This window comes from Molossus molossus, unplaced genomic scaffold, assembly GCF_014108415.1.
Source record: "Molossus molossus isolate mMolMol1 unplaced genomic scaffold, mMolMol1.p scaffold_m16_p_8, whole genome shotgun sequence".
Taxonomy (NCBI): Eukaryota; Metazoa; Chordata; class Mammalia; order Chiroptera; family Molossidae; genus Molossus; species Molossus molossus.
In genome coordinates, this window is record NW_023425402.1 from 89922472 (window position 1) to 89936654 (window position 14183).

The 14183-nt window shown below is 44.8% G+C and overlaps 1 protein-coding gene across 1 annotated transcript in view; it reads left to right on the plus strand.

Moving 5' to 3' along the window:
• Positions 1-14183, plus strand: part of ARFGEF3 (ARFGEF family member 3) — a 149869-nt gene that overhangs the window by 114396 nt on the left and 21290 nt on the right. The window contains exons 23-26 of the mRNA XM_036248697.1: positions 4726-4870; positions 6351-6473; positions 11023-11126; positions 12693-12837. Coding sequence (XP_036104590.1) covers positions 4726-4870; positions 6351-6473; positions 11023-11126; positions 12693-12837 — 517 coding nt within the window. The remainder of the gene's footprint in view (positions 1-4725; positions 4871-6350; positions 6474-11022; positions 11127-12692; positions 12838-14183) is intronic.

The following is a 14183-nucleotide window of genomic DNA, read 5'->3' on the forward strand; positions in this document are numbered from 1 at the left end:
GTTCTTGAGGCCAGAAGAACAGGAGACAAATTTCAGTGCAAATCTTTTAAGACTGGTGTTTATTCAGGCCAAGGTTGAATAAGAAATGTACCCAAGCTCCACCCTCCCTGCGGATACTGTCACTGGCTCTTAGTGGAGATAAAAAATAACTCTCCAGGATTAAAATAACACGCCAGCCCTTCAGGGGCAGGGGGGCAGGCAGTGCCTGAAATTGCACCACCTTGGTGGTCCGAGACACTTGACAGAGGCACTGTACAGAGCAACGAAATTCCAACTTGGGCCACAAAATAAAATCCTACACATAAAGTTCCAAGATATGTGAGTTCATAGTATTTTAAAAATATCACAAAACATACAGAAAAACAAGGCAATGGTCAGAGGGAGCTGCTAAAACTATAAGATGGCACAGTCAACCTAGAAATAATGGAAATATTGGTATCTCCCATGCAAAATACTAAATAATTTTTAATGGAACAAAACAAGAATGAAGATACGAATTAATATCTAAAGGCCAGGTTGGGGGATTCCAGTAATAGTGAACTAAGTCATTCATATCAGTTTCCCACAGGCACAACTAGAAAAAGTTGGGTAAAAATATATTTTTTAATTGTTGGAAAGCATTGAAGTATACAGAAGGGTGAATAACCTTGAGGCCATGATCTGGGAGAAAAAGCATACCCAGACGCTGTGCCTGGTGTTCGGGGCTGCTTTTCCTAAACTGGAAACTACTCATTTCAGAAGAGGAAGCTGAAAGACTAAGAAGCTGAGAAAAATTGGAGTCTGGGGCCTGACAATCTGGTAACTTCCTGACATCTTGGGTCAGAATCATGAAGAGAATAGGATATCCTAGGAGGAAGGAGGAAGCTAAAATAGACCAGTCCTAACAGAAAATAATCTTCAACTTTAAATAATCACAATCCCCAACTTGAGAACAAGACATCATTATTTCTTATTTGCAGGTACAATGTCTATATTCAATCAAAAATAAGCAGGCTAGCCCTGGCCAGTTTGGTTCAGCGGTTGGAGCATCGGCCTGCAGACCAGAAAGTCCCAAGTTCGGTGCCTGCTAGGGGCACATACCAAAATAATAATAATAATAATAATAATAATGAGAAGAAGGAAGAGGAGGAGGAGGAGAAGTAGAAGGAGAAGAATCAGGCTTTTTAGGAAATAACATATTGGAAAGAAAACGCTAAAAATAGACACACATACCCTCACTTCCAGGGATCCAGACATCAGTTATCAGACAGGCTTTAATCACTATGCTGAAATGTTTTCAGATAGGTGTAGAACAAGAGGGGCTTTGGCTGCGATGGCACAGAGCAATTAGTGAGTTCTCCCACGAGTCGAGGATTAGACAGTACAAAATCGTCCAAAGCCACCATTTCAGGACTCTGGAGATTGACCAAAACAGTTCTTGCTAGAACTTTGGCTAGAACAGTGGGAGGCTGTGACCTTGCGGAAGACTGCACCCATCACCCTTCTGAGCTTTTGGCAAGAATAGTGGTTTGACCAGTGTGGGGCTGCCTGGGGAAAGCAGACGCTTTTCTGCTGTAAGGAACCTACTTGGTTTGGAGAAGCTGAAAAAAAGATCATTGATGTGTCAACTGCAATGGGTGAATTCAAATTCACTAGGAAATGAACGGGAGAACCCTGCAAGTTTGCGAGCCGGAGGTTACAGTGAGCAGGGAACCGGCGAGAAATGAGGCCTTGGAAACCAGAGATGCATAGAAGGCAGATCAGTTCCTCACACTTCTCTGGCTGATTGAAACATGGACATATGCAGGATAGACCACATGACCCCATCTGGAGGTAATAGACAAAGGAGACTTAAGAATTGGCAGAACTTTGAATATTCTCCCCAGTCTACACACACAGACTGGTTGGCAAAGGGGGAAGCCTTAAAGGCTCAAGGTGTGTGAGCACAGTCAATAACCACATCACCAGCTGACCACCAACCTGTGCAGATGTGGGGACAAACACTAGGAAGTCAGGCGAAAAAAAGAAACGGAGCGGAGACATTGTTACCTCACACTTTAAGAAGAGACCGATTCCACAGTTTATGTCCAAGCAACTTAGTTTAAAGCAAAAAGAAAACTCAGAAAAAGGAATCAGAATCCAGCATTGCTATGCTATGTTACCTAAAGTGTCACATTTCAAGGGAAAAAAATTATGAGACATGGAAAGAAACAAAGAGTGACACATACTTGGGGAAAAACAATAAAAAGAAACTGACTTAGAGTGAGTGATCCCAGGGTTGCATTTGGAAGACAGAGACTCACAGTAGCTATCATAAATATGTTCAAAGAATTTTTTAAAAATGTGATGATAATGATTTAAAAATGGAAATGTGAATAGAGAAATTGAAAATGTCAAAAAACGCAAATTCTTCGGTTAAAATGGGCAATAACCAAAATGAAAAAATCTACTAGGAGGGCTTACCGATAAGATTTGAGATGACAAAATAAGAAATCAGTAAAATTCAAAATAAATTAATGGACATGATCCATTGTGGACATCAAAGAGAATTAATTTTGATGGAAAAGTAAATAAAGCCTTAGTGACCCATGGGACAATGTCAAGTATACATGTCAATGGAGTCCAGATGAAGAGGAAGAAGAAAGGAGTGGGAAAATATATTTCGAGAAATAATGGAACCCCGATTAGCATCTACACGAAGATATCCATAGTAAATACATTGTAGTCAGAGTGCTCAGAGACAAAGACAAACTCTTCAGAGCAATGGAGAAAAACAGGCCGTACTACAAGTGAACCACGATTGCTGACTTCTCCAGAAAGAATGAAGGCCAGAAGATAATGCGAAAACGTCTTTTATATGACTACATTTATAAGAAATGTCCCAAACAGGCAAATCTATAGAGACAGTAGATTGGGGAATGCCTGGGGCAGAGGGTGGAGTGCTAAAGCAGAGAATGACTCGTAACGAGTACTGGGGGTGGGATTTACAAAAATTACTAGAATTAATAGTGAATTTAATAAGGTCACTGGATATAAGATTAGCATGCTAAAATCAGTTTAATTCTTATATCCAAGAAAGAAATGATCAAAAACTGCAATTAAGAGAACAATTCCATGCACAAGATCTTTAAGATAATAAAGTATTTAGGAATAAATTTAGCAAAAGAAGTCTAAGACCTGTACACTGAAAACTATAAAATATTACTAAGAAAAATTAAAGAAGATTTAAATAAATTATGACATATACTCTGTTCATGAATTGAAAGACTCGATGTTTTAAATTAGGAAATTTTACCAAACTAGATGTATAGATTCAGTGCAATTCCCATCAAAATCCAAGACAACTTTTAAAAAATATTGTCAAGATCATTCTCAAATTTATATGCATATTCAAGGGATTGAGAATAAAGAGAACAAATTTGAAAAAGAACAAATTTGGAGGATTTACACTACCTGATTTCAAAACTTCAGTAATCAACACAGTGTGGTATTGGTATAAGGATAGACTTACAGCTCAATGGAACTTAATAGAGTACAGAAATAAATTCTCACTTTTATGTTCAATTAATTTTTGACAAAGATGCCACTGGAATTCAATAGAGGGAGAGGATGTTATTTTCAACAAATAGTTATTTTTTATTTTTTTATTTTTATTTATTTATTTTTTATCCTCACCCGAGGACATTTTTCCATTTTTTGTACAGATAGAGTAGGGGGGAGAGAGAGGAAGAGAGAGAGAGAGAGAGAGAGAGAGAGAGAGAGAAACATCGATGTGAAAGGGACACATAGAGTGGCTGCCACCCGCACGACCAACCAGGGCCAGGGACAAACTGCAACCGAGGCACGTGCCCTTAGCGGGAACCGAACCCGGGTCTCTCCAGACCGCAGGCCAACGCTCTAACCACTGAGCAAAACTGGCCAGGGCCAAATAGTTATTTTTTAAAAAGCGTATGCAACAAAAACGACCTATACTTTTACCTCTCAACATATATAAAAAATAATGGGGGTCATAGACTTAAACATAAGAGCAAAAACGATAAATATTTCTAGGAGAAAGTATGGGAGATGACCTTTTAGACCTCGAATTAGGCAAAGATTTCTTAGAAATGATACCAGCATGATCCACAGAAAGAGAACTTGGTGGTGCTCATTCCAGAAGCATACACGAGCACGGGAGCAATGCAGATCAGCACGGCCCCGGGTAAGGACGCCATGCAGAGTCATGAAGCGTCCATATTTCACATCGTTCCCAAGCATCCTGCCACCCTTTCTGATTAACACAGAGACACATACAAAAGAAATTTGAATTGGGCTTCATTAAAATTTAAAACTTTTGCTCTTCAAACACCATTAAAAAATAAAGACAATCCTGAGGCTGTTAAAATATTTGCAAATTATAGATCACAAAGATGTAAATCTAGAATACATAAAGAACTCTAAAAATAATAAAAAAGACAATAATGAGAAGATAAAAACCCAGTCTAAAGAGCCGCAGAATGTTTACAAATGGATAATAATAAGCTTGTGAAAAGTTGCTCAGCAACGTTAGTCATTAGTAAAATGCCAACTAATGCAATATGACTATTTATTTAGCAGATTTTTGCATGAATTCGTCTGGGTTCTGTTTTTTCTCTTTTGCTAAAATTAACCCAGAGATAGGGGGCGAAGAAATATATCAGCTTCCAGAAATTCTCCTGCTTCTTTTAAGAAAAGGGGTTGAAGTGCCACCTCCTTTGCCTCTGCCAGGTCGTCACGTCCATCGGGGAGCTGGTTGAAGTGTGTTCCACCCAAATCCAGTCGGGCTGGAGGCCCTTGTTCAGTGCCCTGGAAACGGTGCACAGTGGGAACAAGTCCGAGGTGAAGGAGTACCTAGTTGGTGATTACTCCATGGGTAAGGCTGTACGTTGTCTGTATATAAGACCGGGACATCTGCAGATAGAATTGTACCTCTTCCTTTCCCATTTGGATGCCCTTTATTTCTGTTTCTTGCCTAATTGCTCTGGAGAGGACTTAAATAGGAGTGGGAGAGTGGGAAGGATGTGGGGTTGATTTTTGCGATAGAGCATTCGTTCTTTATGCCAAGTGTCATGCTGTCAAAGGACATGGAACAAGAGGGAAGCTGCACTCAGCCCTGCTTCATCAGCAGGAAATGAGCTGGTGCCGCGGGGACACGAGTTCTGCGTTCTGCCAGTGGACCAGAGCTCAGCACTGTCGGGCCCTGCTCTCCCTGACACACTGGACAAAAGGCGAAGAGACATCTGTTGTTTTCCATTATGCCTGTCTGTATTGAGCTAATGCCTAAAGCCAAAAGGAAAAATGTTATCCACTTGCTAGAAAGAAGCAGAAAAGTATCATAACATAAGGGCATCCAAATTCAGGAGATTGGGTCTGGCTGTGAATGGCACCCAAAAAGCATCCCCAGCAACCAGGGGTGTTGTGTCAGGGGTCCCCATAACCACCCCCACAATCAGAGACCCACCAGAAGGACTCAGAACTCAGCATATAATCATGCTGCTAAGATTTACTACATGGCCCAGATTTATTACCTTGCTCACAGCTGAGAAGTATTATGGCAACAGAGTAAGGACAAGCCAGATTATAAGGGAGAAGGACAGAATCTGGGGGAATCCCTGTGCAGGCTTCTTTGCGCTCTCAGCCTCCATGAGGGATCCCACAGAGCACACTTTCACCCCAGCAGTGAAAGCTGCAGCAATATGAGTATAATGTTTCAGCCCGGGAAAGTGCATTAGAGACCCAGCTGAGAGTGGTCCCGGAGGGACCCTCTGCCCAGCACATACTAAACTCCCAGACTCCCCGAGGGAAAGCAGATGTTCAGAGTAAACCACACTGTTTGCACAGTCTAGGCCCAGGGAACTACCCTTATCGATTAACTGATGCCCAGGAATATTCTGAGAGCCAAGCTCCCAGACTCCAGCCAAGGGCCAAGCTTGTGAGCAGGCCTTAAAGGACAGCCGTCTCAAGCCTTCTATGTTAACTCTTCTGCACAGGTATGAATAAGTTAATACATGCCATGAGGGATTTATCTAAACCTTTCCTTCCCTGTCATTATGTGTGCAGAAGAATTCCAGAGGCCCACGTTTCACAGCCCTGTAGACCTGCACATTGCCTCAGCCTTGCGTTCAGCCAACTTTGCCCCCATCTCTCCACGGGTCTCTCTTTGTCGCCTTCCTGCAGCTCCCCCTGCAGGCCAAACTAAGAAGTACAGTATTGGAGCCAGACCAGTTGTTCATCCAAAATGATCTGCCTTTCTCCCAGATTTTCCCAAGGCCTTGTGGAAGGTGCTGGGAGAATGGGCAGCCTGAAGGGTAGAGACTTAACTTCCTTAAAATTTTATCATCTTCCTCCCCCAGGAAAAGGCCAAGCTCCAGTGTTTGATGTATTTGAAGCTTTTCTCAATACCGACAACATCCAGGTCTTTGCTAATGCAGCCACTAGTTACATCATGTGCCTTATGAAGTTTGTCAAAGGACTGGGTGAGTGGAGTCCTCCTTTCATGCCTGGTGACAGCTGGGGACCCTTTCCTGGAAAGCCCTGGAGACAGGCCCACTGGCTGCCTGGAGCACGTACCTGGGATGGAAGCAGATGGTGTGAGCATGGGAACAGAGCGTGCTGTGAGAGGGGTTTTGTCCAGGGTTGATCTTTTTCACTGTGTTCGTGGCATAATCTTGTAACGAAGCATGTTTTCAATCTATGTGTTATTTTACTTCAACTTCCTTTTGAATCTTAAAATATTGAATATTATGTTCAATAGTTGCCCTTATGCAGGAAACTAGTATCCTCAGTGCCACATAGAGTTTTGAGTTTCTAGCTCCTCAGCAAAATTTAAGAAGGTTTCCCCCAGGCTTTACTGATCATAATATCTTTCGGAGTGTAAAAGTCCCCTCTCTGGAGCCCTACAGTTCAGGAAGCGTCTAGCTGGTTTTATGCCTAATTTTGGAATACTTTAACAAAGTAGCGTCTTGCTGAACAACGTGACCTTCTCTAGCAGGTTTTTGTTTTGTTTTGTTTTGTTTTTTTATCCTCACCCGAGGACATTTTTCCATTTTTTGTTTAGGTAGAGTGGGAGGGAGAGAGAGGAACAGAGAGAGAGAGAGAAACATCGACGTGAAATGGACACATCGAGTGGCTGCCACCCACACAACCGACCAGGGCCGGGGACAAACTGCAACTGAGGTACATGCCCTTAGCGGGAACCGAACCCGGGTCTCTCAGGACCGCAGGCCGACGCTCTAACCACTGAGCAAAACCAGCCAGGGCTCTAGCAGGTTTTTATGTAGCATGAATTCATCCATCAAATGGAAGTGGGGAGCAGTTATTTAAACCAAACATTTAGAAGAAACTCAAGTTGTAAGAATTCTTACCACTGAGTGCTCTTAGACTTGAGAGCCTTTTATATAAGGAAACTAAAAGGTTTGTAAGATGCTTTTACATTCTTGCTAAATAAATGGCAAATTCTTTTGGAAAATAAAACTGGACACAAAGAAACAAGGTGACTTGACCCATGTCCCCTGATTTGGAGAGCAGGAAGAGAATGCGAGTTTCAGGGTAGAAGCTGGAGGCCCCAAGTCTGATGTGTGGACTGTCCCTGTTATATTCAGGTGTGCCGCACCCTTATCCTATTGCTGCATATGCCCTGAGGAATAGACTGAGCTGAGGGCCAGCCGTGGCAGCCACTCGCTTATTGACTTTACACTCTGGGCTTGAGAGATTTCTTTTGAACAACAAAATATTTTTTTAAAAAACTCTGCTCTCTGTTATATAGAAGCCAAATTACTCGATGTCTTAATTTATAAGAAGACCTTGAAGTATGAATCTTTGCATTAGGCAGAAAATTCAGTTCTTGTGTAAGCAAACCTCACATCCCGTGTGCCTCCGTCAGTCTCACACCATTGCCACACTCACAGCCCTTCCGATACAGGATGTGTGGGTTTTCCCCACCCCGAGCAATTCTCTCTGCCACTAGCTGGGTGTCCTGCAATTCAATTCTGACACTGTGCTCAGTTAGCTCAGACCCCACAAGTTCAGGGCTCAGCCCCCCAAGGCTGTCCCCCAGTTCAGATACCATTGTCAAGTAGCTGATCTCCAGGTTACCCACGACTCCTGTCCAACCTGGCCAAACATCACAGGTTCCCACAACTCCCCATCCCCTTGGGTTCTGTTATTTACTAGAACAGCTCACAGAATTCAGGGAAACACTTACTTACATTTAACCAGTTTGTTATATAATATAATATATAAGGGATGTGATAAAGGATACAGATAAACTACCAGACAAAGAGATATGTGGGTGTAGGTCCGGAAGGATCCCAAGCGCTGTGGAATTGGGTGTGCCACCTTCCAGGCACGTGGATGTGTTCACCGACCCAGAAGCTCTCTCCGAACCCTGTAATTTTGGACTGTTTGTGGAGACTCCGTCTTGTCGGCTCGATAGATCATTAAATTGCCAGCCCCTGTCTCCTGGCTGGAGGATGGGGGAGGGGCTGGAAGTTCCAAGCTTCTAATCATAGCTGGTGTTTCTGGTGACCAGCCCCCATCCAGGAGCCCACCAGGGGCTGCCTCATTAAAGAAAAGGTCTCCTATCAGGAAATGCCGAGAGATTTAGGTCAGGAACCTGGGTCAGAGACCAAATATCAGGAGAAAAGATGCTTCTCGTGTTCTTGTCACTTAGAAATTACAAGGGTTTGGGGAGCTCTGGGCCAGGGACCAGGGACAGAGACCAGTATACACAGGGTGGGCTGAACATGGCACAGGCTTATAGTTACGAGAACCCAAAACACAGTTTATTCTCGTATTATTATTTATTAGCTGTTGTATTCTTTCCTTATGAACAACTGTAAACCTACCCTTGTCCACACCCTGTATAATTTCTGTTGTTTTACAGACCTGTAGTTTCTTTAAGAAGCATTATTTTCGGTGTTCTGTTGTTCAGTGAAGAGGGGAGCGTCTGCCACGTGGGCACGGCAGCCTGTACACACCGTGGGATATAGAGATGAATAAAACATGCTTCCTGCCCAGTCTGGGAAACCAACACATACGTCAGTAATTGCAGTTTAGTACGAGGAGTACTTCTATGGGGCCAGGAAAGCAGAAAGCCGGTTAAGCTGAGATGAAGAGGCAGCTGGGAGGAGGGACTGAGGGTGCTCCCATTCCCCAAGTTTCTTCCCGGGGCCAAGGTTACCCAGAATTGGGATATCCGAAAGGAGAGCGGGTCTGGTGTGGAGGACGGGAGAAAGTAATGAATTCTATCTTTGGACATTGGGACATGTTGAGTTTCAGCGAAACTTTCTTTTTTTTTTTCAATCCTCACCCGAGGACATTTTCCCATTTTTTTGTTCAGGTAGAGTGGGAGGGAGAGAGAGAGAGAGAAACATCGATGTGAAAGGGACACATCGAGTGGCTGCCACCCGCACGACCGACCAGGGCCGGGGACAAACTGCAACCGAAGTACGCGCCCTTAGCGGGAACCGAACCCGGGTCTCTCCGGACCGCAGGCCGACACTCTAACCGCTGAGCCAAACTGGTCAGGGCAGTTTCAGCGAAACTTTCAAGTGGAGATGCTTCTCAGCGTGTTAGAATTTGAGATCTGATTTTAGGAAGTTGTGACCTGAAAATAGAAATGAAAGGCTATCAGTGTGCACATGGAGAATATTTAAAACAAGTAGGTCCTCTTTTTTTTCCTCTGAATTATAAGATGGAATTCTTTGTGTTGGGCTCTGGGGTACTGGGAGCCCCCAGCATAGCCGTGCTGGCTGGGTACTGCCCCCAGCTCCAGGGGGCGCTATTTGCATACACATTGTGTTCCACAGCAGCCTCAGGAAAAAACTTCTAAATACTCGTTGTGATCAACAAGCTAGGCAATGAATTTCTTTTTCATGCCCACTTGGTTACTGCAACGTGAATTTGGCCTGGTCTGTGTTTTCATACTGTAAGGTGTACTCATTAAACCAGGAGTTTGCGAACTGTGGCCCGCAGGCCAAATCCAAGCACTGATGGTTTTCATAAATGCCGTTTTGTGGGAACACGGCCACGGTCATTGGTCTGTGGCTGTTTTCGTGCCATGGGGCAGGGTTGCCGCCAGGACAGTATGACCCGCAAAGCCTGAAGTATTTTCTCTCTGGCCTTGTACAAAAAAAGTTTGCTAATCTCTCTCTAAAACATAAGAAATGTTTCTCTTTCCTAAGGAGAAAATGCCTCTTTGTCTGCTTCTGAATTTTAACTAATGCCTAGTAATTATGTCTGTTTACCCACAGGGGAGGGTGTTAGTTGCTACGATTATAGACATTTAGAGATAATTACAGTACCATGCAATGATTTTATTAAAAGTCAAGAAATAGGTTCATTACATGAGAAGAAAAATGATAATTCTCAACTACCATTTACCTATGGAAAATCTAGAAGCCCTCTACAAATCTGTTAAATCTCTAGACATGTGAAAAAAAAAAAAAAAAAAGAAAGAAATCATTTTAATTCAATGACATAGTCTCCATCCCCAAACCCCAGATGTTCAGAATCTTCCAGAGCCTGTATTTATTCTCACTGTTTAGTGCTGAGCTCTGGCAGCAGGAGGTCCCTTCCCAGATGGAGAGAGGCCTGGTGCTTCACCCAGCCCAGCACCTGCTCATCTCAGAATCATCCCACCAAAGCTTAGAAGTCGCCAGCAGGGGCCCAGGAGGGGAGCTGGTGTGCCCGGGTACGAGAGAACACTGTCCCGCCACTGACGGTCCTGTGGCCGAACAGGGGGAAAGGGCTCGTTGTTCAGTAAAAAGGGGAGTTGCAAAACCAAACAATCTCAGTCAAACAAGGTGTGCGGTATGACCCCCACTGTGTTGACGGTGTACAGTACCTCCTGGGGGGCAGAAGGAAGGGCTTTTTCGCAGGGTTGTATAAGTTGGAGTAATTTCTTTTCTTTTTTTCCTCTGTTCTAGTAGACATGGGGCGAACTAAGGCTGTGTGGGTAAATAGGTCCTCTGTCGTGAGGACACAAACGGGAATTACTTTGTCTTGTCTCCGTGCTGTCCCCAGGGGAGGTGGACTGTAAAGAGATTGGAGACTGTGTCCCGGGACCAGGAGCCACGTCCCCAGACCTGTGCCTGCCTGCCCTGGATTACCTCCGGCGCTGTTCTCAGGTAGGGTGCTCCCGCCGAGGCTGGGCCCTGAAACCTGCCTGGGAAGATGCTTGCAAGGCCTGGGGGTGTCTTTTGCTGAGGTCCAAGGGAGACTGTCTGCTGAGGCAGCTGGGACTCAGATGCGGAGTACGCGTGTCTGTCCCCAGCCTTCCACAAAAGAGAGAGAGAGTAACACAGTGTGCTAGGACACACAGCTGGGCCCTGAGACCCCCGGCACTACCCATCTGCTCCCAGAGGGACGCCATAGTCTCTGCCCGACATACCGAACCGTGGGCGGTGGGGTGCAGCCAGGGAAGAGAGACATAAGTAGGAGGGATGTCCTCACTCCAGAGCTGGTCCAGAAATCCAATGAAACCTCACCTGTGAATGTGGACAGTGGCCTTAATTATGCTCAGTTCAGTAATGCTCGGCCTTACCCACGTCAGACGCCTGTGGCACCAGAGGAGACCCTGTGCTTGAAGCCCCCCTCGTCTAGGCTTCAATGACACCCTCTCCTAGACAGGTTCTCCTGTCCTCTCGGGCTGTGCCCGCAGGCCCCTTCTCACCCCCCGTGACAGCGCGAAGCCTGTGGCTGTAGAAAGGACACGTGGCGCTGACTCCTCAGGGGCCTGCACAAGGCCCCGCGTGACGTGACTCCAGCTCCCTTTCCACCTCAGATCCTCCCCTCACTCACTTTCTCCAGCCACGCTCACCTGCCCCACCAACCGCCGCTTGGTACCCCAGGGCCGCGGCTGCTCTCTGCCCGGCATTTCCCTCCGCGGCTCCGTGTGACACCCCTCGTCTTCCAGATCGCTCTGCAGCATCACCGTCCGAGCCAGGGCTTCCCCACACCCGGTCACTCTGCAGCCCTGCCCGTCCCGCAGCGTGAACGTCAGAAACTCTGTTCTTCGTGACAGGCTCTTGTCTGTCTGGCTCGCAGCTGTTGCCTCGGTTTCTGGACCAGGATGGTCGCAGCAGCACAGCTGTAGTTTGTGAAGATAGGAGGATGCTTGGGAGTTGGTTTCAGTAGCAGAGACCCCTGGGGTCTGGGCTGTTGTGGAGAGAGGGGAGCAAGGAACCCAGGCAGTCTCTTAGCTCTGCTTCTCCTCCCCTCGCCGACCTTGCCCACAGGTCCTCATGTCCCACTGCCCGCTGTGTCTGTGATGGGGGGTCACGTGGGGGGGAACCGGGGTCTGGTATCTGACTGGCCTACAGACTCTTCTCGGTGTTCCCCCTAGAGCCCCGTCTGCCATAGGCAAAATTCTTGACATGCGTCACGGTTCCTTTGGTAGGTTTATAAAAGTCTATAAAACCTACAGACATTTGAGATGCTGAAAGCGTTCATTGTGTTGTTTTCTCTGCTTGTCGCCATTGGGTGCTCTTTCGTCTGCTTCCTGGACTAAGTGCCCCTCGCCAGCTGCCCAGTGAAGCCGAATCCCAACCAACCAACTTGAAACCCTGCAGACAGTGGCCGCTTTTCTGCCTTTCTCTCCCCTTTCCATTACTACTGTGTGATTTTATTGTTCGGTGACACCCAGGGTGTAGCTCTTCTCCGCATACAATTGAAATGTGGTGTTTTTCATTTAGTTATTGGCCAAAATCTACAAAATGCCCATGAAGCCGATATTCCTCAGCGGGCGACTGGCGAGTTTGCCTCGAAGACTCCAGGAGCAGTCGGCCAGCAGTGAGGACGGCACGGAGTCGGTCCTGTCCGACTTCGACGACGACACTGGTAATTCATCGATTACACTAAACCAGGTTATTGGCTGTTTAAATTCTCAGAAGCTTAAGCCGTGAATTAAGTATCTTATAGATCATGAATGATCATCCAGTTAAGTTGTTATCATTTATGATTCTCACAGAACACGTCTACCCAAAGTTTCCACGGAGGCTCCAAAAACATGTTACAGTTGATGCCTCCATCAGAAACCAATGCAGATGTGCAGATTCTGCGAAATATAGTTTCTAACTCCGATTTCTCTTGAATTGAGCAAATTGGGATGTGGTTGCATTGGTGCATTTCTCCTTAAATTGGCTGGTAATTGTCGTAATTTCTTCTAGGAAACACAATCATTATATAATTACTTCCTGCAGGACTATTTGGTTAGAAGCGGGGAAAATTAGGCCATTACTGAAGAGAGAATCTATTTGTGACTGGTGGATCTGAGGACTCATTAAGAGAATAATTTTAAAGAATGTGTTTCAAGTTAGTTCCCATGTAATTTCCTGTGAATTGGAGTTCAACCTAGTAACTTTGGCGATTTCCAGATCGGTTAACTCCTACTCCGACTTGATGACCCTAACCTGTTTCTAGATGTAGAAATGGAAATGATATTCTTAAAAGGGGGTCTAATATCTGGGAGTGAGTTGTTTCAAACCCTTGCAAAACACTTTTTAGGGGAGGATTCTTAAATGTGTTTTTGTGTTTGTTTTACATTTTTTTCCTGTTTTATTTTTCTATTACAAATTCATTTATGGGTGTGGCTAGAAGAGTTGCAGTTTTCCATAGAGATTATAAACAGTGAAACTTCACTAGTTCAGACTAGCTATGAGAAAGAACCATAGGAATACCTAATGTAGAGAACAATTAAAATATTGGAAATTGTCTAGATATTACATAATAGAGGTTTCATTTTTAAGTATTTTTTTTCTTTTATTGATTTGAGAGAGAGAGAGAGGAGGGTGAGGGAAAAAGAGATAGAAACATCAATGAGAGAGAATATCAATTGGCACCTCCTGCATGCCCCCCACTGGAACTTGGCCACAACCTGGGCATGTGGCCTGACCGGGAATCAAACCGGTGACCTCTGGGTACATGGGTCGACGCTCAACCATTGAGCCACACTGGCCAGACTAGAGGTTTCATTTTAATGGTTAGATAAGAATAATTTTCAGGTTTCATTTTAATGGTTAGATAAGAATAATTTTCACTTAGCATTGTAAGCCTCCAACCCAGACAATTATAAGCATAAGCAGTCTTTAAAACAGTTGTAGATGGTTTGTATATGTAACAGTGAGCATTCTCTTCCTATTTATGCAAATCATGAATCTGTTTTTTTGTAGGCAGCTCATCTTCTT